Here is a 25,518-nt window from a genome sequence, read left to right as displayed (position 1 = left end):
TAGAAAACTGTTTAGATATACATTATACCCTTCTAGTAGCACTGTCATCAATCTCATCTAGAATTAGATCAATCTAGAATAAACAGGAACCAAGCTTATTTGTCACATTAAAAATTTTAAATACTGACATATGTGGTAGTCATTCAATGTGCACCTACAGGCATTAATATGAAGAGTCATTTAACTTATTACTTTTTATTTATTAATAACTTCAGAACAAAAAAGTCACAAACAGCAATTAATTGCCTGTAATTACATTTTTAATAAATAACAGATACAGTTTCATGATTCTTTTCTTTTCCCATGTTATATTTGTACTGAATATATTTACTGAAATTTATTATTATGTTTGTTGAGTCTAAGAGTAACAAGTTTGGGGTTGTACTTTCTGTATTTTTGTTTTTTATTTTTCCAGTAATTCTTTTTTCTTTTCTTACTGTGATAAAATACATTAGGCTGGTGGAAAAATAATTGCGTTTTTTTGCAATTATTTTTAACCTTTTAAACTGAAATTACTTTTGCACCAACCTAATATAAAACATAAAATGTATTATTTTAAGTGTTTTTAAGTGTACAGTTCAGCGGCATTAAGTACATTCACATTATTATACAACCCTCAGCACCATCCACCCGTAGTTTTCATCTTCCCAAACTGAAACTCCGTCTCATTTCACAATAATTACCAATTCCTACCCCCTCCCAGCCCCTGGCAAGCACTGTTCTACTTTGTCTTTATGAATACTCTAAGGTACCTCATCCGTGGACTCAGACAATATTTGTCCTTTTGTATCTGACATTTCACTTAGCCGAATACCTTCAAAGTTCATCTAGGTTGTATCATGTGCCAGAATTTCATCCATTTTTAAGGCGGAACAATATCGTACTGTAGGTATAAACTACATTTTGCTTATCCAGCCATCTGTCAATGGACATTTTGGTTGTTTCCATTTTTTTTACTATTGTGACTAATGTTGCTGTGAACACGGATGTACAAATATCTGTCCTAGTTTCTGATTTCAATTCTTTTCAGTGTAACCCCAGAAAGGGAATTAATGGATCATAAGGTAATTCTATGTTTAATTTTTTGAGGAACTGCCACACTGGTTTTCACAGTGGCTGCACCATTTTACATTCTTACCAGCACTGCACAAGGATTCAAATTTCTTTATATTCTCACTAACACTTGTGTGTGTGTGTGTGTGTGTGTGTGTGTGTGTGTGTGATAATAGCATCCAAAAGGGTGTGAAGTACCATGTCATAGTGGTTTTGATTTGTATTTCCTTAATGATCAGTGATGTTGAACATCTTTTCATGTGCTGGTTGGCTATTTGTGTATCTTCTTTGGAGAAATGTCTATTCAAGTTCTTGGTCCACTTTTTAATTGGATTGTTCTTCTTTTTGGTGTTCATTTTTAATGTATGTCATAAAATTATCCGTCTGTGGCAGACTGGAAATTAAAAAACAAACTGATCCTTCCCCTCAGATATTTTGAGAATCATTGCTCTATGCTTTTTGTTTTGCTCTTCTTTTCTGTGCCTGCCTGGACTGTGTAGATCCATTTTCCACCTGTCTGACTGGATAACCTCCCATCCCTGTTCAGTACAGAAGAATATACAAATGCTGAAAGACAGTAGAAAGTTTCTAGAATATTTGGCGAAGACATTATAAAGTCCAAAGACATTAATAGATTTTTAAGTAATTAAATGGGTCTTTGTGGATTTATCAAAGTGTTCTTTTCAGTAAAATATCAGCACTAGAAATGCTGCGAGTTAGGAATATTAGTTTATAGTAGTTGTAAAATAAAGTTGATCACAGAACTTTGGGTCATGTGAGTGACTACTAAATAACATCTGAAAACTACATAAAGAACACTATGACAATGAAAGGATTATTGAACATAAACCTAGTGGATTTAATCATAAGAGTTTTAATTACATGGGAATGTTAGAGTTAGCAAGACTCTATAATTAAGTGCCTGGAGGAAATGAAGAGGATTATTGCATTCGTCTAATTAAAGACCACATTTTTTTCCCCTGTAAAGAATGATCAGAGCAATAACCAGTCGATCAAAACAATGACCAATGGGTACAATTTGTTAAAATTCAAGGGCAGAGAAGATAGCAGATCTTAGCAACAAATGCCAGAGCAGATGTAAGAACCAAAATGAAACTAATAATAATTATTTTATAGCTAACTTTTGTTGAGAGCATATTTTGCCCTGGGCATTGTGCTAGATACTTTATATATAGATATATATGTTTTATGTGCTCAACACTTTATATAGTATATTATCTCATTTTCTCTTCAACATCTATTATCCTCTTTTAACATATGAGAAAACTGAAGCATAGAAGAGTAATTTGCCCAAGGGCACAGAACAAGTAAGTGGCAACTCCTACATGGAAACCCAAGAAGTGTAATGCTAAAGCCCAGGTCATTCAATAGCTACGCACTGAGTACCCTGCTCCAGCTGCTGGCGCCCACCATCTTACCCCCATGGTCACTGTTCTGCCTAGCTGTCAAATAATGGGTTTAGGGGTTAGACAAGCCTGGGCTGAATTATAGCCCTGCCACTTGATCTCAGACAAAATTTTCACCTTCCTGAGCTTCAGTTTCCTCATCTGTGTAAAGGAGATCATATTACCTACCACACATGGTTGCTAGAAGGATTAAATGACAGAATTTAAGTGAAATACTTGACTGGGATATGGAGACTTGGAATTGTCCTACCATGTATATGAGCGGTAATTTGGGCCTTCTTCCTTGAAGTTTCACATCATAAAAGGAAGCAATTGCTTTCTGCTCTTATTTGTCTTTGATTTGGGCGGTCGTTACCTTGTTTTTGTCCTGTGTGTCTACTTCTCCTGGTGCCATAAACTTCAGCAGAAGCGCCAAACACTTGGGGCTCTTGTGGCGGGTGGTCAAGTGCAAAGGAGTCATCTCTTCCAGATCTTTCTGCATCCAGTTTGCTCTACGTGTTAGTAAGAGTTTCATGAAACGATAATTTCCCTAAATGAAAAACAAGGGATGGTAAGAAGAAACTTAGTTTGGAGCCAATTTCTTTTTTTTAAATTTTAAAACATTTTAAGTATTTTAATTATTCTGCTAGAGTCATAACATTCAGATAAATTAGTAAAAGGAAACACACTTATTAATTCTGCTACTCTATCAATTGTTTCATTTTTCAATGTTTCCTTCAAACCCCTTTCTATATGCATATTTTGTTGTGTTAAAACAACATAGTTTATTTAACCCTTCTAATATTGTTTCTAATATTTTCTTTATAGAAAATGTTACAATGTACGTATTTTTTGCATAGAGTTTTCTTACCTTTTTCATAAGAATAAATTATCAGGGACCAATTTACTGGGTCAAAGGAGTCTGTACATTTTATGGTTTTTGGTGTATTCTCCAAATTGCTACCTAGTAGTAGCAATAAGTATATTAGTTTCAGCACATCAAACCAACAGAGCACATATTATTTATATTCAAAATATAATAATCTTGTGAACTAAGGCTTCAATATGCTTAGTACCATAGATATTTCAAAGTCAACAAGGCCCAATTGTATTACATGAGCAAGTTCTCTGGCTGCTTCATGCCTATTTATCTCTCCCTATTCAAAGTGTAATGGGCAGGGTTATCTGTCCTTTTCATCTTCTGAGATCCTCTCCATCCTTAACCTTGTTGGAAATTTAACATTATAATGCATTGATGTTCTACTGTGGAGGGCTATCAGTATTAGTAATGAAGATGTTGGTTAATTAAGCAGCCTCCAACCCCCGCAATCATGAAGACTGTGTGGCTGCAAGGCGAAGGGGTCTAGCTAGAACAACAGAGAGGAGTAGAAGGATGTGTGGGAGTTGCCTGCTTGTGCACAGGAGCAGACAGGATGCAACTCAGCTCAAGGGTTAGGACGAAGATCAGAAAGAATGAGGCTCGAAAAGGGGCCTGAAGACTGTGAGTAGATGGGCAGACTTAGAATGGACTGAACAGCAAACTGAATCAGCTCAGTTACTTCCTCTCAGAGGCTCGTCTTTGCGTGCCCTAAGTTGAACTTATTTTGTCCTTCTTTATTCTAGCATCTTCTCATTTCGTTCATACTACTTTTCTCAGTTTGTACTGACATGAATTTGTTTCCCTTCACTGCGATCTCCCTCATAAACTGTAAGCTACATGAGGGCAGAGATTATACTTTAGTGACCACTGTGCTTGGTATAATACCTGGCACAAAATACGACAGCTGCTTAATAAATACTATGTGAAGGACTGAGTAAATAAGAGGAATGAAATCTCTTGTAGAGGTTTTGTTTCTATTTAAAAATTCTTATTTACAATTGCTACATTAGATCGTAACCATTAAGAATCCTAATTCTCAGATATCTGTTATTTTGTTCCTCTTATTTTCTAATGTTCCATCTAATGTTCCATGTATCTGAGCCTTGATTGTAGTGAACATCATTTATCTGGACTTCTCATTTCACCCAATGTCAGCTTTTGAGATGGAAGGTACTAAAATTTCCTCAAGAGGGCACTCTGCTCTAAATCTCTTGCCATCTTTTCTTTGAAAAGGAAAAAGTGCCCAGGAAAAACAAATCTACGTGGTACTTCATACCAAAAAATAACGCTTGACCTTTTTGAGTATAACATTTCAAATATTACAGAATAATTCATCATGACCTTTTAGAGATATGAAATCAGACAATTTTGATTCTGAAATTTAGAGGAGAAGGAAACCAGAATATGTTGGAGGGGGCGACTAGTGAGTTACAGACAGAGTGCTTGGCATGTTTACATTTTACATTATTCTGAGGATTCTACCTACACAAAACATGATCTATTTCAGTGATAATTTGCTCATTCATTCAACAAACATTCATGAGCCTTGTTCCGAAGCAGTAAAATGTTTGCACTTGATTTCACTTATTACGAAGCTCTTTGACATAGATTGCATCTTTGCTCCTCATAGAAGTACCATGGAAAGTTTTTACAGGTTAAATAAAGTATCTTCCTGTGCCTCTACTGCCTCATCTGTAAAATAGGAATAATAACAGTAGCTGACATTTTCGTGCATGTGAAATGATAAAGATCATATTTGTAAAGTTCTTAGAATAGTGCATAAAGCAAATGCTCAGTAAATGTCTGCTAGTTTTATTATGAACAGTTTTCCAGTGTGGAGGAGGCAGCAAAACATCACTGGCCAAGTGGAGCCAGGAGTGGCCTATGACAGAGGGCATGCGGATAGAAAGATGTGACTGTGCACAGTCTCCATGGTTCAGCTAGTGTTTCAGGAGAGAACCAAGGTTAGCGACAGGTTAAAGTAAAAATAGTTGGAATATAAAAATAGTTTTTCTGATTTTTTTTTTTACATGGAGAAAGATGTCCATACGCTATCTATAGATAATGATGATTACAGGGCCGACCAGGTCATACCCAATAAAAATTTGGATGGTACCATGGGAAGGGGTCATCAGCTATATGAGCAGGTCAGCTTCTCCTATTCCAAAGGACAGAGACACATCAGAATGCTATAACTAGAAACAACATAATCCATTTGAACCAAGGTCAACGTCCTTGGTCTCATGCATGAGCATTTATTAAATGTCCAGTGTATGTAAACTCAATTCTAGAAATAAGCAGAGGGGACATTGAACTCTTAGAGCTAAAATCAGGAGAATATTTCTAGTGTCCGTGGACAAGGGGAAGATATTAGTTTGAGGCAGCAAGCTGACAACTCTGTGAAGGTTGTATGACTACGGGGACATGTGACAGGCTATTATGCTTCCTGTAAAGTCCCCTCGATACAAAAGCAAACAAAATGTCTAAACATTTCCTCACTATTGCTTGAAATTAGGACTTCTTAAATTTTCTAGTTTATTCTTATAACAAATACTTGGGGGAGGATTTGGAAGTTAATCATTTAGGATCACTCTTAGGGCCACACAGAACCTGATCCTGAGCTACAGACTATTTGGGGATCTGCTTTTATAATTTCTGACTGGGTAGAAAATAGTAAAGAGTGAAGGAGGTTACAGATCAAAAGAGTGTATATTGTTAGGAAAACTCTGGTAGTGAGTGAGCAGAAGTGAGAGAGCTGATGTTACAGAAAAGTCCTCGTTTAGTCACTAAAAAAAAATACCATTAACTCTGATATGATCAGGTCAATTATGCCACTGAAATGTGAAAAATTTTCTAATGTCGCTGAAACAGTGAATTTTTTTTTTTGGTTAGGTAGTCACAATCTTCTTAATCTTCCCATAATTATTAATAGCAAGAGGTTCTTTTGTCTGTAATGTAAACGATTACACCATTTGGATTTTCCCAAAATGCATGAGAAGGAGTATAATATCTGCAAGAGTAAAATAATGAAAAAGTTCTCTGACCTGGAGAACAGAACGTGAAATGAATCTGGGAAACAAACCAACCCAAATTGCTCCTTTTAACTTTATACCATATTTTTATCTGTCCAGTTCCCTAAGATGAACCCTTTTAGAAAAAACATAGTCATTAAATCTTAAAACAATATAGAAGTGTTGAGTGAAATACCTTGATATTTTACTTTAGATTTCTCGTTTTTAAAATTGTTTATTTTTCAATAATAGTTGAAGATTTTTCATTTTTAAAGAAATAAAACATAACAGATATGGTTAACGTTCCCTTTTTGTTCTTCCCCAATTCCATTACATTCTCTCCCTCTTTAGAGACTACTATTTTGAATTTGTGTTTATCATTCCAATAAATGTTTTAATACTTTCATTTCTTACAAATATATGTATTCATTAGCTACATAGTATTGTTTTACATGTTTTCCAATCTTTGTATAAATGGTACTACATGAATCACTCGCCACCTTTTACTCAAAGCAATATTTCTTGAGATTTATCCAAGTTGCCTTGGTTCATACATTCACACTGTGGAAAGTATTCTGTCATATGAAAGTATTCTGTCATATGAATTTATTTATTCTCTAGAGGAATATTTAGTATTTTTCTCATTTTTCACTATATAGACAATGTTGTGATAAATTTTCTTGTACATATCTCCTGGTAAGACATTTCTGAAACTGGGTTGAAATTGCTTTCTAAAGTGGCCTCTCTGATTCACATTTCCACCAGTAATATATAAGAATTCTTATTTCTCTACATATTTGCCATACTTGGTTTTGTCAGACTTGCTAACTTTTGCCAATAAAATGCATATACAATTGTGTTTTACCATGGCTTTAATTTTCATTTCCCTCATTGAGGTGGAATGTTTCTATATATTTGTTGGCTATTTGCTTCTTCCTTCTGTGAATAGTTTTTTTGTGTTGTTTACTCATTTCCCATCTTAGCTATTTGTCTTTTTCTTACTGATCTGTAGGAGTAATTTATATATTCTGGTATTAATTCTTGGTTGGTTTTGCAAATATCTCTTCTCTTTGTATGGCTTGTCTCTTTTATCTTGTTTATGCTTTTCCACTAGTAATGAATTGAATGATGTTTATTGCTTTTCTAGCATTAGATTTCTTTGTATATTTTGGAATTTTTGTTTGCATGCTCGTTTTAAAGAGAATACTGTTTGCTATTGTTTTTCTTTTTTTCTTTCTTTTTTCTCTTTGCTCGCCCTGATAGCTGCTAACACCCATCTCTTGGTCTGTTATAAGAATATGTTCTTACAATGATCTTTTGCAGCCCTATTTCTAGGGATATGAGGCTATCAGTTATTGTCACTGAGCTTCCTGCTCCTGCCACTTCCCTAGACACACAGCTCCTCCTAAAGCTATGGCTTCATAATATGGCACAGAATACCCCCACCCCCCAAAATCACTCACTTGGTGTGAAAAAAGGGAGTGTATTTCTTAACAAGAAATATCTGAAATCATGTTATACAAAACTACTGTCTGTTCCTGGTAAGTGCCTTAATCATTAACTTCCAGACAACTGGCAGCTGATCATCAAAACATTCTAGATACCCACCTCTACATTTCTTCCCAAAATGGCTACCATAGTTTGTACATCTGGCTCCTAGGAGCCTTTGCTTTTTGCTTCTTCTTCAGTTGAAACAATTACTTTAACAGCCTCCAATGTTCAAGATTTGGTCAACCCTGACTATAGCAGCCCCACTGGAACACCAAAGAGAACAGATATTTTCCCCAAACCAATATTTTGGGACATACGTGTTACCTGATTAATAGCTTTGCATTTTTGTTCTCTCTGTATCATCAGCACTTAGAGTTATTCTCATCGTAGTTGAGAAAAAAAACAATTGTTCACTACATATGTACAAATGTTCACTATATTTTTTTATCCATTTATGGCTTTGTATATAATTTTGTCCTGGGAACATAACTATATCTCTAAGAGAACATAAACATGTAAGGTAGGCATTCTGCCATATTTTATTCAGAATCTTAATCATATTAGGTACCAAAAGATACATTTAATACTGAAATGGAAATAATGAAACATGTTATTAATTCTATTGATATTTATATAATTATATATTTATAAACTCTCAAGGCATTTATCATATTAATTTTTTAAAAGAATCACCATCCCTAGGAAGTCTATAGCTCACAAATGTCAGTAATGGCTGCCAATGAGTCTTGGAAATACCACAACAGTGTTGGGAGAGGCAATGTGCCATGGCCCTGAGTGTTCCTGCATGTCCTTATAGGGTATGCCAAGAATGCAAAGCCTGGACTCCTCTTTACCTAGGCCATTTCTCAGAGCTGAGTTTGCAGTGAGCAATCTTAAGGAATGAGGTAATATCACCCTTCTGGACATTAAAGAGCAGGCTTGCTTACTACTGACTAAAATCTGGAGATTCCCAAAATTCAGCATTCCTCAGATGTCATGTAAACGCATTGTGTGCTCAGTGTCCATCTGGGCTCCGCAGGTCAGGTTCAGGAATGAGAAGACTCCCTGAGATCATGTCCAAGTAGTGGGCAAGGTAGGGAAGGTCAGGGACCCCACTGTCCTATGTGTTAATGAGTCTGCATGGTGAGGAGTAGCATTAAAACAAGCAGCCTTAATGTCTCTGGGCAGAGGAAGGGATGTTAGGCTGCCATTGGGGCAGCAAGCTGATAGGTAATGTGGTCATGGCTGCTGAGCCAAGGAATCTCCGAAGTGAAAATAAATGGTGACAGCAATGAGGACCTTGCTCCTCAAGACAGAACTCTGGGTGGACTGAAACCATTAGAAGTTCACTTGGTTGAGACACGAGTGAACAACTACTCAAAAGCGAAAGTGAATGCAAAGCCTAGTCCAGAGCCAACTGCACTATGTACCTACCGGATCACTACTGTAGCCTGACTTGTCTAACTTGTCTGGCAATAGCACGGGGTGTACAGGTGGCCACTGTTTCAAGCAAAGGACAAAGCACGGGGTGTATAGGTGGCCACTGTTTGAAGCAAAGCTGCTCACTTAATAGTGCCCTTGATGCACGGAGGTTCCCCTGATTGCCTCGGCCTGGTTTACTGATGGGAGGCAACCTCCAATGGGAGGCAGTCCAACGTCAGTGACAACTCTGGAAGAATATCTGTGGTAGGGCAAGTCAGCCCGTGGGCTGAAATGGAAGCCATCATCCTTACCTTAGACCTACTCTAAAGACAGGGCCTGTTTCTACGAATTCTTAGGTTGTTGTCAATGCTCTAGTCATGTGATCTGCCACTTGAAAGACTATAGATGGCAAATTAAAGACACCTCTCTTTGGAGACAAAAACTGAGGAAACAAATTGAAGCTGCAAATCGACCAGTCTGGGTTACTCAGGTAGGTCCCACAGAAAGGGTCTATTCTCTGATAAGACTGACTGGAATCACGTTGCTGAATAAGATTACACTCCCCGGGTCACTGGCCATTTGCCACCTGGATCCATTACTGCATTGAACACGGCAATGAATCCATCATCATAGATGGGGCACAAACTAAAAGGTGTTTTTAATATAAATTAATATTAATTTGTATTCAATATTAAAACATAAATTTTAATATAAAATGTAATTTTTATTACCTATTTAATATAATAAAGTTATGTTTATTTCCTAAATTTATACATTTAACATAGTAAAATTTTAATACAGAATATAATTATTTAAGTATATAATGTATTTAGATACCAAACATGAACTAGACTGTGTATTCTTCTAGGGTGGCCTATTTTCCCTGTGGTGAAGGACACCACATTACACAGGGCATTGCCCCTGCTTCTTCCTGGCAGGGACTGTTAACCACTCCCTCTCAAAGCCACCTTGTGTGTCATCACTGCAGACATTTTTCAGGTTACCATGTTGCTGTTCCAGCCTGATTACCCTAACCGCCCACAGCACTGAGGCCCTGACACTAAACTTTTATATTTTGGGGTTTGATACTACATGACTGTCATAGTCTGACTATGGTGTACATTTGTCACAAAGACCGTCCACAAAGAGCCAATAGCTAAGGTATCTGATGGACATGCTCAGCTTTCTGCCATGCTCGGGCATCAAAACTGTCAAGAGCTGGCATGGCCTCTGAGAAAATAAACTCAGAAAGATTTCTGACTCTATTTCAGTTAACTCCTTTTGGTCAACATACCTAAGTGAGGCAGCTTGGTTACCGATTGTGGCACCTCCAGAAAGAGTTCGTCTCCTCTTGGCAGCCTCCTGGGAAATAATCATCACAAAAGGATGGGGAGGTGTCTATACACCTATTTTGAAAATTTGGGATTCTTCCCTGCCCATCTCTGGTTATGATGTTTCTTTCTTTTCCCTAACAGGCATCTCAGCTGGCCTGGTTGGTACATCCCATGGGTGGCAGCCCTGCCAAAAGGGGGCTTAGAAATGCAAACTTAATTCTGGTTTAGCCATCTGGATTTGGTTTTTAAGTTGACATGGTCCTAGATCATTAATATCCATAATAACCATTTGACTGAGCTCAATGCTCACCAAGTCCTCCCGCAGGGTCCATGTGGGCTAAGGTGGGGGACAGAACGGTCTCTGTAAATTTGTCCCATAGGCACCTACCCTTCCAGAGGAAAGGTATGGATGTCAATAGGGGATGACCGGAGAGAAGATGTAGTTATAGCTTTGGGACATACTGATTTTGTGACTAAGGAGAGAAAGTAACAACTTCAGTACCTGAGAAGGGTACCCCTTAGACACTGGGAGGTACAGGGAGGGAAACAACAATTAATGCTGCCTGTGTCCTCTGGAGCCCGTATTACATCCTGGGGCTTTAAAAAAACAAAAGATATCATTTGCTGCCTGAATCAAACAGTAGCTGAGGCTAGCAATCTGACCTGCTTCTGTGTTTGTCATCCTCATCCATGAAACAGAAAAATTAATGTGGACGTGATGGTCCTACATTTTTCTGCTGTGCTTGATGCCACCAATGGCATCTCCTGAATGTGGACCCCTTGCGCACGTACAAACACAGAGACTGGCACGGCCTGAGTTGAATCTGACGGATACAGATTAATATGCTTCTCCTGATGCACAAGAAGCCTTGGGTTATGCCATGTATGACAGCTGAAGCTGCGCCTACTCGGGGTTACTGCCTGTGGCTCAGCCAAAGCAGTGTAAGGAGGGTCCAAGTTTAACAACAAACCCTGAACTAATGTGACTTGTGCCTCTTCAGATTGTATGTCTGTATATGGTGGGGAGTGGGCCATGAAATAGTCCCTTGCTGGGATTGGATTGCTTTTTAGTCCATCTAGAGTCTCCTGGAATTATTGGCAACGACACCAAAGATCAGCAAGCCAGTCAAACTTCCTTGCATGAGTCATAATAGATAACACGCTGGCCTCAGAGTACGTACTGGTCGTATAAAATAAGACGTACTGTCTCCCTTGATGCTTATGAATAGCTGACTTAGTCCAGGATACTACGGGGCATAGTTGAAGTCAATACTACTGGTTGTTCTCATCCTGCCGCTAAGCGTGTATTAGGTTGGTGCAAACGTAATTGCGGTTTTTGCAATAATTTTCAACCTTTTGAACTGCAATTACTTCTGCACCAACCTAATAATTAAATGTTGTATGAGACATATTAAACAGATTTGTTCCCAGTCTCTGTTGGTCAGATTAATCAGATTAGCTGATGGAATGGCATGCTCATGTCAAGAACATGTAGGGCTAAGGGACGGATTGTTGGAAGAGGCAATTTACCATAAGTCCTGATCATCACTGCATGTAATGCAATAGGTCTTGACCACGCTACCTAAGCAACTTCTCAGGGTTTTGTCTGCAGCAATCAACTTGAGGGATGAGGTCATGTTTCCCTCTGGGCTTACTGCTTACTACAAAAGCAGTAGATTCCTGAAGTTCAATGTTCCTCAGCTATAATGGAAACCCACTGGATGTGCAGTATCCATCTGGGCCTTCTGCGACTTCCTCATGGTTCTTGGGGGAAAGGGAAACCAATGCAGACATACAGGTGCTGATGCTTTTTGCTGTGCTGTGAGTAGCAAACTCATTAGTCTCTGACTCTGGAGTCTCTTGTTTATCGTCAGCATCCATGAAACAGTAACAGACTACCTTCTTAGCTTATGGGGTAAAATCAAATCTCAGACTCAGAAAATAATTCTACATTGCTATAATATGAAAATGTAGTATAAGAGGAAGTGAAAACTATGATTAGAGGGGCGAGACAATGGAAAGTCTAAAACAGAATGATAGAGTGTAAAATTTATTGTATGGATAATGGGGAACCAATGAAGAGTTTAAGAAAGAAATGATATAAGTGGATTTGTATTTTTAGAAAATATCTGGAGGCTGTGTGAAGCTTTGGTTTAAGCAGAACAAATCTTCAGGCAGGGAGACGAGTTAGGGGGTTACTACAGCAATCCAAAATAGAAATGTTGAGAGCTAAATGGAAGGAAGGAGACGTTAGTGAAATATATAAGAGGACTCCTGAATTAGTACAAGATGGAGAATGGTGCCAACAACTGAAAAGATGGAAGGATAAATAGGGAGGGGGATGAAGATTTATAAGTTCTGTTTTTTTAACATGTGGAGTTTGGGGCATGTGAGGGAAATCTATATAAAGACGTCTAGCAAAAAAAAAGTATATATATGGATCTAAAGATTGGAAGAGATGGCTAGATTCAAGATAGAGGGTTATGAGTCATCTATATTAATAGTTGCTTCAACTGTTTTATCCAAAGACAGCAATTTCTGGCATAAATGAAAGTACATAAAACTGGAAAAATAAACCTCTACATCCTAACTGAAATATAAACATAATTTAAATATCCACATAAATAGCTCAGTACAATGCAATGTAGTATTATTGTTCTTTTACCTAGACCATGGGATACCAGTACTGTATCAAATATAGAGTATAAATGGATTGGAAAGGAGAAAGGCCTTTACTCATTATTCTTATCTGCTTGGATCATTTCCCTATTTAAATTGGTTTAGGTGCCTGGTTGTACTCTGGTTTCTTGGTCTTTTATTTAAACACAAATCTTTATAGGAAAGCAAACAGTTACAAAAACCAAGTTTTTGAATGACATTTAATTCACTGAGCTAGAGAAATGAAACAGAATCTGCACTGCTTTCCCCAGTCATGGACATTTTCCCTCTTAAATTTCTGATTGTCAAGCCTAAATACCGTGTTTATAGCTAAAATTTCTAATTACTCAACGACTATGATGGTAATCACGTGACTATCTGCCATCTTAAGCAAATCTTTAACAACACTTGTTTTTTTTCTTTTTAGCTATTTGACAATTCTCTAAGGAAAGGCTAAGAATGGCACGTCAAAGACAGAAAAGGAGCTTTACTCGTTACTTTCCAAGTTTAAGATGTTCATCCATCTAGCAGAACAGCTAGACAATACATCAGCTAATAACATCTTTCTGGCTTAAAACAGATTCTGGCTCTCAAAGAGGATTTGACTGAAGGAAAGGCAACATCTTTAGCTGCTCCGTGGCTGAACTCTTCTAATATTTCTCCCCAGTGCCTCCCCCACGCCTCGGCTCTGTCCACTAACTTGGTTTCCATAGGAATAGACAGAGCTATCAAGTGGCACATAGTCAAACAACACAACAGAAAGAGAAAATGTTACTGTCCAAAATAAAAAGTAGATAGGCTTTTCTCTGAGAATAAATGGAAAACTATCCTTGACTCTGAATGTTCCTTATCCAACGCCAGACTTTTAATGTGCTTTTCCTGCCTAATAGAGCCCATTTTTATGTAGATAATTATAAAAACTTAGTCCCATCATATAAAAAGTAAATATTTTTAAAAGTTATAAAATGCTTATTTCCACAAGTACAATTCCATTGCGCTTGTCAGTTATCTTCATTTATTTCGAGTGCTCTTTTAAATTGTCACAGCCTTTTGGGATGATTTTAAAACATATTTTGTTTCTCATAGTTGATCTTTCATTTATTGAAAACATTTATTTTATCTTAAATCAGTAGTTCTCAAATTCTAGCATACCTCAGGATCACCTGGAAGGCCTGAAAACACAGATTATTGAGGCCTTCCTCAGAGTTGTTCACTTCACTAGCTCTGGTGTGGGGGCCCAAGAGTTTACATTTTAAACAAGTTTCTGGGAAATGCTAGTGCTGTTGAGTCCAGGAGTCCACACTTTGAGAATCACTTTTTATACAAAGAACGTAATGTCAGAGTTCTCAACCCTGAAGAGCTTAAAACATAACAAGAACAACAAAACAGGGTAGATGAGGGTAAAAGGGATCAAATATATGGTGATGGAAAGGAAAACTGATTCTGGGTGGTGAAAATACAATGTGATATATAGACGATGTATTACAGAATTGTATATCTGAAACCTATGTAACTTTACTAACAATTGTCACCCCAATAAACTTTAATTTAACACAACAACAGCAACAACAAAACAACAAACCACAAAAAAAAGCATGCCTGTTCCATCCCAGATCAATGAAATCAGGATTTCTGAGACTTTGGAATTAATATTTTCTAAATTCTCTGCAGGTGATTCAAAAATGGTATCAAGACTGAGAAATGCTGACTCAATTCAAGCATTCATTCAACATTCACTAGTTATTTACTATGTAATTACTCTGAATTAGACACTATGCTAAGGACTTTGGAAGCTTTACAAAAATAATTAAAATACAGATATACACTTGTATACAATACAATGTATAGTGCAAGCGGTGGGAGGGGGTAAGTACATAACAAATACATGAACAGACCACAGAGACAGGCAGATACAGGATGTACTTTCAGCCTTTGGTGGCAAGGCGAAAAGGTTAGATCAGGCAAGAATCTACGAAGAAGATAGCAGCTGAGTTGGATCTTGCTTTGGAATCGCCAATACTTTAGCACTCATCCATGTCTCCATCTTGTTCTGCCTCCCCATTTCTTTGATATGGACAATAGCTATTTTGTAAATTTTATGTAAAGTGCTAAACAAAGATAGCTTTGGGTCTTATTCCCACCCCTTCCAATTAATTTGTCCCCATAAGCTCCTCCTATACAGAAATTCTGAAGCCAACATTAGTTCTGTATATCAAGTCTCTTGAATCCACTTATTGCATACACACTGCAATAATTCCCACTATCCCTCACTTTGGCCATAAGATAGTAAATCCATTTGCAAATATTATTCACTATTGTAATATAATGAATGAGATTAGTCCTATGTAAGGACAGACAGTGACAAGATCTCTAAAGACCCCCCAACCAGATTTAAGGGGCCAGTAAAGGCTTCTTAGAGAAAACAGTACCTGTGCTGCATCTTAAAGCATGTATACAATTAAGCCAGTTTCAGTGGGGAGAAAGCTGAATGTGCAAGGGCACTGTGTGTGGAGAATAAGGGTGAGGAAGAGGTGACCAGAATAAAAGCTTTAAAAAGTATGCCTCACGGGGTGGCTGGTTAGCTCAGTTGATTACAGCATCGTGCTGGTAGCACTGAGGATGCCGATTTGATCCCCACATGGGCCACTGTGAGCTACGCCCTCCTTTAAAAAAAAAAAAAGAGTACCTGAGGATGGAGCAAAAAGGTGGGTACATGAAGCAGAAGCCAAAAAGGTAAGCAAGGAGTAGATGATGATGAAAGGTGCCAGACCAAGGAGTCTGGGCTTCTTCCTTGAAGTTTCTGAAGCAGTACTAGAGGATTTAAGTAAGTCGTCGACACCAAAGCAGTCTCAGCCAGATCATCCGCCCGCAATGAATTTCTCCTCACCTCAGGTTCCTCTCACAAGACAAGTGGGGAGGTTGGTTTATGATCTAAAGGCTCAGACAGCTTAATGTACTTTGACTATGATTCTAAGAAGCCAAAGGCCCACTCTTTATAGCTACGTCCAAATTAAAAGTGTTTTTAATTCTAGCTGCCTCAAGAATAACTTCATTTCTAATAATTTTTACTTTTCTTAAACATAGGGTAATAGTTTTTGAGTCTGTTCCTTTTTTCCTGATACAAAAATTCATTTTCCTAACAAAGAAGCTCAAGCTGTAAGGGAACCAGAAATGCTACCTTCTGGAGAGGCAGCATGGTATCATTAAATGAGAATATATATTGGAACCAGACAGATCAGGGTACTTCGTGGGCTGTACTAACTTTCTAGAAGCATTTTACTGCTCAAAGCCTCAGGTTTCCCTTTGGTGAAAAAAGAAGAGACAAAAAACCCATAGTGACTGGTTCACAGAAAGGGCTTAATAAATATTGGTTTCTTTCTCCAATACCATTATGGTTCTTCCCTCATCATAAAAGTAGTCTTTGTAAACAAAACATTTTTTATTTGACCATGTTTGTTTCAGATCACTCCTAGTGTTCTCACTGTTTGATGTCCCTTATAATCTAGCCGGTCTGTTCTCCTCACTGACCCCTGACCAGCCTTCTGAGTTACGTTGCAAGCAGTTATTTTAAAACCATGTTTAAATATTAAATTCAGAAGCTAATTTTCACAAATTTTATTTATCTCCTGGTTCCTTTATAAGCACCCCAAGTCCTGTGGTAGGCTCGATCTTGAGTTTTCCAACAATGTGCCTTAGTTTTATTGATACTAACATGCAGTTAAAAAAAAAAATCAATTCATCTACTCAGCTAAGATATGTGCCTTTGGGGGAACTGTTTCAAACAACTGATTGAATCCATCTGTTGCCTTCTCTACTTCAGTTCCACAGTATGGATGGGATTTCTTAGATAGTGGAAAAGATAAATGTGTAGAAAAATGTATAAATAAATTCAATTAAACAGAAATTCTTAACGAATCTCATTCGGGCTATGCATTAAAGGTTTTAATTAAATGCTGAGCACTAACTAATAATCTAGCTTGGTAACGATTGCCTACTTCCAAAATAGTAGCCAAGGTCCTCACAGAGGTAATACTTGAATCAAACCTGAGTCTTCTAGTCTCAAACCTAGCTACCTTTTAAAAATCATATCATAACCCACCTCCACCTACAGATCAATCCCTGATGTCTGTACTGCTCCTCACCTTTCTGCCACCATTCTATAACTTTTCTCTTTGAGACAGAGAGGCAACTGAATTGGTAAAGAATAATGCTAAAGTTTAGAGGTTAATGTGGAGAATCAAAGGGGTGGAGTTCAAATCATAGGCTATTTTAGTTGTTCCATTTTATAACTTATCCCAAGGTAGGTGTCCTGTATGCCACAACTATGTTTTAATTCTAGTTTAACAGAGGTTCTAAGTTCAAGCACGTCACAACTCTTAAATCAACATTTTAGTATCTCCCTCAAGCTCTTCATGGACCAATTATAAATAAACAAACATATATTTTAGAAAAACATTAAAAATTATGAATTATATATTTTATGTGTATGGGAAAATGTTGAAAATTGGGAAAATAAAGTAAGAAGAAAGAGTACTTACAATCCCACTACCCAAAGTCTACCACAAGCTCTGTTAGCATTTTGATGCAATCTCTTCCATTCCTCCTTAGCTTTTTGGTTTAACATGAGAGGTGTTTTTTATAGTTTTCATCAAACTATATCTAATTGTATATCTGGAATAATCAGTGATTTAAAAAACAACTTTTACCATTTGGCAACTGCAGTAATGACTGATTCAGGTGGGAGTAGTCAAAGGATGTTAACACTAGTGGATAAAAGTTTAAGGAGTAATAGGGCATTTACATAGTTTTAAATTAGCTCTCTACAAAATACTTAGTAATCACAAAGGAAAAAACAGTATTAATAATAGTAATGTTACAATGGAGTACCAAGTGATCAAAGTTAACATCACCATGTGTTTTCTTGTATGATATGCTGAGCAGAGCACGGCTCCTGTGGTATTTTTACCAAAAGTGCATAACCTGAATTTAATGATGAGGAAACATCAGATAAGTCCAAAATGAAAGATAATATAATTGGCCTGTGCGCTTAGACAGTGTCAATGTCATAAAGTGTACATGTAGCATGCATGCGTGCAGGCGTGCACACACACAACACACACACAAAAAACTAAGGGACAGTTGCCTGATCCTGGATCTTCTTTTACATAGATGACATTATTGGGACAACTGGTAAAATATAAATCAGGTTCATGGATTAGATAATAGTATTTATGCTACTTGCCCGATTTTTATAATTGAACTCTGGTTATATAAGAGAATTTCCTACTTTTTTTAGGATATAGTGCACTAAAGATTTGGAGGCAAAGGAGTATCACATCTACAACTTATTCCAAATGGTTCAGCAGACAATGTCTATACACTCACACGTACCAAGAGAGAAGGATAAAGCACATGTGGTTAAACGTGTACATTTGGGAATTTGGGTAAAGGATATACACGGGAATTCTTTGTACTATTCTTGCAACTTTAAATCTGAAATTATACCAAAATATAAAGTTAAAAGAAAAAAGAAAAAATACCTTAATTTTTATTATGAAAGTAAATTGAAGAAATTTCAAAAACAAAGGGAAATATAAAGAAGAAAACAAGAACCAGAATGCACCTCACAAACCTGAGGTAACCATGGTTTATATTTTGATATACTCTTTCTATCTCTTACCTACAAAGAATGTTCCTTATCCTTAGATTTACACTTAAATTGTGAGATGCTCCATAATATCATCTTAATTAATATTCAAAGAATCCCTGTTGTGAAAGCTAGAATTATTGTCACTTCATAGATGAGGAAACACAAATTCAAAAAATTAAACTATGGGTTTATTTTTAAAGTTTATCAGTTTCCATCACACAACAGAAAAAAATAATGCCACTAAATAGCTAGCTGTGATTCACATTTGGAAACGATTTCAAGGATTTCTTCTAACATTAAAATGCTACAATTCTAACCTCTTCTATCATCATCAACTTATTTTTTTGTATACAAAATCTGTAGTGCCAGCACAGTGCCTTATACGCAGTAGGCCCTAAACAAACACTTTTTAAATGAATAACAAATGCCTTACAAATTATAAAATGGGTAGTTACGTTGTAAGGTAATGAGGATTAAACTACATACATATATATACATGTATGTACATATACATGTACATACATGTATATATATAAGTATTTTGTAAAGTATAACTTATGATTAATTGTTATTATTGATTATTTGGAATAGAAAACAATATAAAACTAATTGCTTATTCTAAAAAGAGATTAAAATGAAGATATGCTAGCCCCTTTTTTAAAATAGAGATGTCACCTTTTTGTAGGAATCAAAGAAATTTACTATGAAGTTTATTTCTATTTTACTCTTGTTTCTTGTTTCAAGTATAATTCACCTTATTCTCATCAATAACCAATTTAACTGACTGTTTACAGACAGGTGGAGAGACAAATGACAAATTAGTACTCCCCAGGTTTGTGGCATGGACATAAAAAGTGAATTTATTTTTCAAATACCTTTTATAGCCATAGCCTTGCAAGTAGAAGACATCTTATCTGGTTTACTATTGATCCAAATGACAAGGCTGAGCATCAGATTAAGGATCTGTCAGAAACCTGAAAGGAGGCTACCAACGGATGCAGCAGGATGGCAGCTTCTTTCAAAATGATCTATTAAAGTTACGGTGTTTACAAAGGCCGTTGAGAAAACACAGCACAAGATACCAGGTTGTATCAAGTAACCAGAAAAGTGCCCATAAAAACTTCTGATACTAACGTGAGCCCCACATACCAATCGTGATACATTTTATTTCCAGCAATAAAAACTATGCACCGATTTTTGATGACCAAATAGTAGACACGGAGCTTTTTCTTAAGCCCACATCCTTTTCCTATTGTCACAGTTTCTTTCTCAGCAAATGGTAGCATTCCTAAGAGATGATAATGTCTTTTAAGACGGTGGGAGATACTATCTAATTTAAACTGCCAGCCAGAAAGGTCAAGCACAATTCAAGAACTTAATTCTAAGATATCTTCTTTGGTGACAGTGAAATATGACTTAGCTAAGTATGGTAATGACCAAAACATATCACGTCAAACTTGAGTCCTAAAATGTAAACTTCCAAGAATGTTTCTTATAGATAGTATAATATTTTGTGGGGGGAAAAAAAGCAAAACAAAAGAAGAAACTTGATCAGAGAAGGGACAATTTGTCTCTTGTGATCACTTTGGGATTAGCATGACTTTAAGGAAGATCCATTGCTTTCTAGATTAGAATGAATTGAAGAATTTTGTGAGAATCATGGGACTAGCAAAAGCTTCAGAAAATTCCCCTTTCAGTTGGCTTTTGACAGACTTGAACCGGTTTTTCAAAACCCAGAGTGCTCTCACCAATTTCAAGGGGACAACATTTGACACTGTTATAGACTAAAGAGATAGAATTGTAGACTAAAACTATTTAAAATCTCAGCAAACCACAACTTTTGAGTTTGCCTCTTTTATTTATTTTTTTGGTTTATACCAGGAGTGCCAAAAAAATGTATACACATGACTTGTATTCATCTCTTGTTATCAGTATATATTGAGTATAACAATTTTAATACAGTTTTTTTCCTTTCTAAAAATGTGTATACATTTTTGGCACCCTCTACATATAGTTCATTTGTATGCAAATGGATTAATTTAATATGACAACAGTGGACAAGGAATCTATGAGTCAGTCTATCATGGAGAGAGACAAAGTACTTTCACAGAGGAGCAATTTTTAGTACAGTCTTTAAAAAAGCGATAGGTGCCCTGATACTTTACAAGCAGAAAACTAAACAAGCCCATGGAGGATGGGGCACTAAAAAAAGAGAATACACAAAATTCATTCTGTATAAAATATTAAAATGGAATGTTTTTGGTATGCTCTGCACCTGAGCCATTCCTACCCTACCTATTCATAAAAGGGGAGGCTGGGTATGGGCATAGGGTGACCTGAGCCAAAACTGGGGCTGCATGAAGTTAGGGTCTTAGAGATCTTGATAAGCAAACTTAAGAGTGTAAGTTAGAGGATAAGAATGTTGTGAAAATAACAGTGGAGGAATGAAAGCGATTTCCTCTATTGCTATTTTGGCCAAAACTTGGCCTAGATTTGATTTCATTCCAGGAAAAAAGTTTTTCAGTATTGGTCACAAAATTCATCTTAGCTGTATGCTCATCAAAGTGTGGTCTGTGGACCAGCAGCTTTAGTTATCATCTGGGAACTGGTTATCAACGCAGAACTTCATGGCCCCCACCTCAGATCTGCTGACTGAATGCAAACCTGCAGTTTACAAGGTCTCCAGGTGGCTCCTACATACATTAAAGTTAGAGAAGCACTGATCTAGCTTATTGATCTCATGTAGTATTAGTTATATAATCATGACTATATTTCTATGACTTGGATGAAATTTGCGTAATTGTAGTCCTCATTGGTATTGCTTAAAAAACAATATCCTTTGCAGTTTGCCTTTTTAGCTAGTATGTAACATTTTTTACAGCAATAAAATCTATTTTTATTTATCACCAGCATAAATACTAGTGAATATAAGTTTAACTGTATTATCATTATTAAATGCTGTAGATATAAGTGTTAAGTCTTGCTCCTGGCTCTAACTAATGATCTAAACATGGGCATGTCATTATTGAGCATCTACTTTGTGTAATGTAAGGCACTGTTTTTAGATGTGATGAGTAAGACAACTTTCTGGGTCTCAGTTTCCTCAACTGTGAAGTAAAGGAGTTTAATTAAGTTTTAAACTGTTAATAGTATTTACCAAATCACCATATCCTTAAGATGCTATTAGCTTATGCTAAAAAAAGTACTGCAATCAAATGATTATGAGAAATCCTGAATAAAAAAAAATTTAAAAATAAACAAGTTTCATTACTGAATGACTTCTCAGAGCCTTTAAGTTGTGAATATGCACTATAAATTTCCAAGAAGCAACAATCAGTATTTCCCGAACTTATTTGACCATGAGACCCATTTTTCTCACAACATTTCATGAGAATATTGTTTTAAGGAAGAAGCTTTAGGAAATGCAGAGGATGATTTTCAAGGTTCTCTTAAGTTTTTATAATTTATATTGCTTTTTTATAAGAAACATAGAGCTGCTTAATACCTAGTCTTATTTTTGTTGGATGGAATAAACTTGGGAAACTCTACTGAAAAAAAAAAATTCTCACAAAGCCAAGGAGAAAGTTACTGGAGACTACAGTTAACAACAAGTCCCAGTAGTGGGTTATGGGTAACATAAAACATTGAGAATGAATACCAGAAAGCATGGTAAGAAAACAAATTTACAAAAAAAAACAACAACAAAAAAATCCAAACCCAAAACACTTGAAGAAGGGATTCATTCCAATCCAGCCTCCTTCCAACTTACTTTATCAAAAAGTAACTGAACGGGTAGGTACTTCACAATGGCTCACCAAACACTATAGATGCTAAACATCAAATATTTATTGGATTTTATGTCTTGGACTGTAGGAGATATAATTTGCCTGTAGCTATAGTGAAATGCCTATCTTATTACCTCCAACAGATCTTGCATTCACCCTCTTCAAGTCCATCACATTACTTTTATGCCCCAACTCCCAGTCACATCCTAACTCCCCTCAATGGATAAGAGATATTGCTCTCGCTAGAATCAGGTGGCAGTATACAGGGTTGTAAAGCTCAGAGCTTCCAAGCGCAGTCATGCACATCTGAGAAGGATTTCTGGTAGCCCACAATAAATCTAGTTAGTCCAAGGAGACTAAATTTATGAATGAGTCTGCTCAGTAACAGAGTCATGCTCAAGAATGACTCTGACGACTTAATAGTGGAATAGTCAATGGAAAGGACAGAACTTTGGAGATGAAGCAACTTCTTTCATTCTGAAGGTCACCCAATGACTAAGCAATGTCTATAGGTGCTTCTGCGTGAAACTAAAAGGTTTGAGCTATAGACAAGTGATATGGGGGAAAGAAAGGACCAGGAAGAAAGAGAAAGAAAGGAAGTGTGAAATGGTAACACAGAAATAAAAATAATTAAGACGAGATAGGAAAGAAAGAAATTTGTACGATAGGAAGCTCTAACCCATCTCTCATTCTCTTCTGTAATCAATGTCCTTGGTGTTTCTAAAAAATGCCATGGCTATTCCTGCCTTTCAACCTTTGCTCACTCTAGTCCCTCTGCTTGAAATTCTATCCCCCACCTATTCTTTGTCTAAGTTTGACCATTTCACGAAGGCCCACCTGAAATTTCAGTTCCACCATGTACTGGGCAGGTTCAGTGCAGGAAACAGCAACTATTTTACGCTTTACAGGCAGGGAGGGCTTTGATACACGGAATTTCATGCTTATAAAATAATTGGAAGAACTCTAGTGAGGCTTTGAGGAATGAGTCCCCGGACAATGCAAAGCCACCACTGTAACTATTTCAGTGCCTGTGGCTGCACCAGGAAGTCAGGATAAAAACGCTGCAGGAATAACTGCTTCTCAACACTTAGCAGGAAGAATAACAGAAACTGGACTGCTCCATAAATGCTTCCCTTGATGACTGCTCCCACCTTACAGCCTGACTTCCTTACCAGGCAAACATACTCCGCATACCAACACTGTCTTGTAAGATCACTCTTCAGGTAGAGGCCCATGTTCCTCATCTTGAGTGTAAGGCCCTTGCAGCTAGAATCATGGTGTATATCTCTAGTCTCTTCCTCTGCTGATCAAATCGAACTCAATTCCTTTGGTTAGTTGCTCAAAGTATTAATAAATGGCTAATTATAAACAGACAATGCCTTTGCAGACCACACCTCTCCAATTTAGTGTAAAGCAGCGTAAGTCCAAGACTTCTGAGGTAATTCTGATCCTCAGCTTTCTATCTTGTTGTGGGAAGAAAGATTTAAAATCCACTTTGGAAATTTAAGCTTATAATTAGCATGCAATTGAGATTTCTTTTTTTTTTTTTTAATTTATTGGGGTGACAATTGTTAGTAAAGTTACATAGATTTCAGGTGTACAATTCTGTATTACATCATCTATAAATCCCATTGTGTGTTCACCACCCAGAGTCAGTTCTCCTTCCATCACCATATATTTGATGCCCTTTACCCTCATCTCCAACCCCCCATCCTCCTTACCCTCTGGTAACCACTGAACTATTGTCTGTGTCTATGAGTTTTTGTTTCTCTTGTTCTTTTGTTGTTTTTGGTTTATATACCACATATCAGTGAAATCATAGGGTTCTCTGCTTTTTCTGTCTGACTTATTTCGCTTAGCATTATACTCTCAAGATCCATCCATGTTGTCACAAATGTTCCTATATCAACTTTTCTTATCGCCGAATAGTATTCCATTGTGTATATATACTATCAACAAAATAAGGAGGCAACTAACTGAATGGGAGAAGATTTTTGCAAATAGTGCCTCTGATAAGGGGCTAATATCCAAAATATACAAGGGACTCATGAAACTCAACAACAAAAAAACAAACAACACAATTGAAAAATGGGCAGAGGACCTGAAGAGACATTTCTCCAAGAGGACTTACAAATGGCAAATAGACATATGAAAAAATGCTCAACATCCCTAATCATCAGAGAAATGCAAATAAAAACCACAATGAGATATCACCTCACCCCAGTCAGAATGGCTGTCATCAACAAGACAAATAGTAACAAGTGTTGGAGAGGCTGTGGAGAAAAAGGAACCCACATACACTGTTGGTGGGAATGCAGACTGGTGCAGCCGTTATGGAAGGCAGTGTGGAGGTTCCTCAAAAAATTACGAATAGAATTACCATATGAGCCAGCAATCCCTCTCCTGGGTATCTACCCAAAAAATCTGAAAACATTTATACATAAAGACATGTGTGCTTCATTGTTCATTGCAGCTTTGTTTACGGTGGCCAAGACATGGAAACAACCAAAATGTCCTTCGATAGATGAATGGATAGAGATTTCTTTTTTCCTTTACAGATAGAAAGGGGAAGGATGAAATGACCCGGGAAATAGATGGACACATTTCTCTTACTTCTGAAATCACTCTCAAACTTGACCAAAGCTTTGTACTTTGGTCCTTGTACTTCTTTTTGGAGGCAATTCCCCTTCCTGTTTCTACATGTCTAGTAACTGGACTATCTTTTCAAGGATGTCTGTATAGCAAGTGACCTTGGAAGCTAAAGATAATATTTCCCTTTAGGTCAGAGGATAGATTTGATTGGCTGACCAGTATAATAAAAATAATGT

At 36.8% G+C, this 25,518-nt stretch overlaps 1 protein-coding gene across 4 annotated transcripts in view; it reads right to left on the bottom strand.

Annotated features, from left to right (window-relative positions):
* Window positions 1–25,518, bottom strand: part of INVS (inversin) — a 119,975-nt gene that overhangs the window by 59,114 nt on the left and 35,343 nt on the right. For all 4 annotated transcript variants that reach the window (XM_081067096.1, XM_081067095.1, XM_081067098.1 and 1 more), the window contains exon 4: window positions 2,836–3,009. In XM_081067096.1, the coding sequence (XP_080923222.1) occupies window positions 2,836–3,009 (174 nt within the window). The remainder of the gene's footprint in view (window positions 1–2,835; window positions 3,010–25,518) is intronic.

The sequence above is a fragment of the Rhinolophus hipposideros genome, assembly GCF_964194185.1.
Source record: "Rhinolophus hipposideros genome assembly, chromosome: 11".
Taxonomy (NCBI): Eukaryota; Metazoa; Chordata; class Mammalia; order Chiroptera; family Rhinolophidae; genus Rhinolophus; species Rhinolophus hipposideros.
Note: the sequence above shows the minus strand (reverse complement) of the source record. Positions and strands in the feature narration are given on the sequence as shown.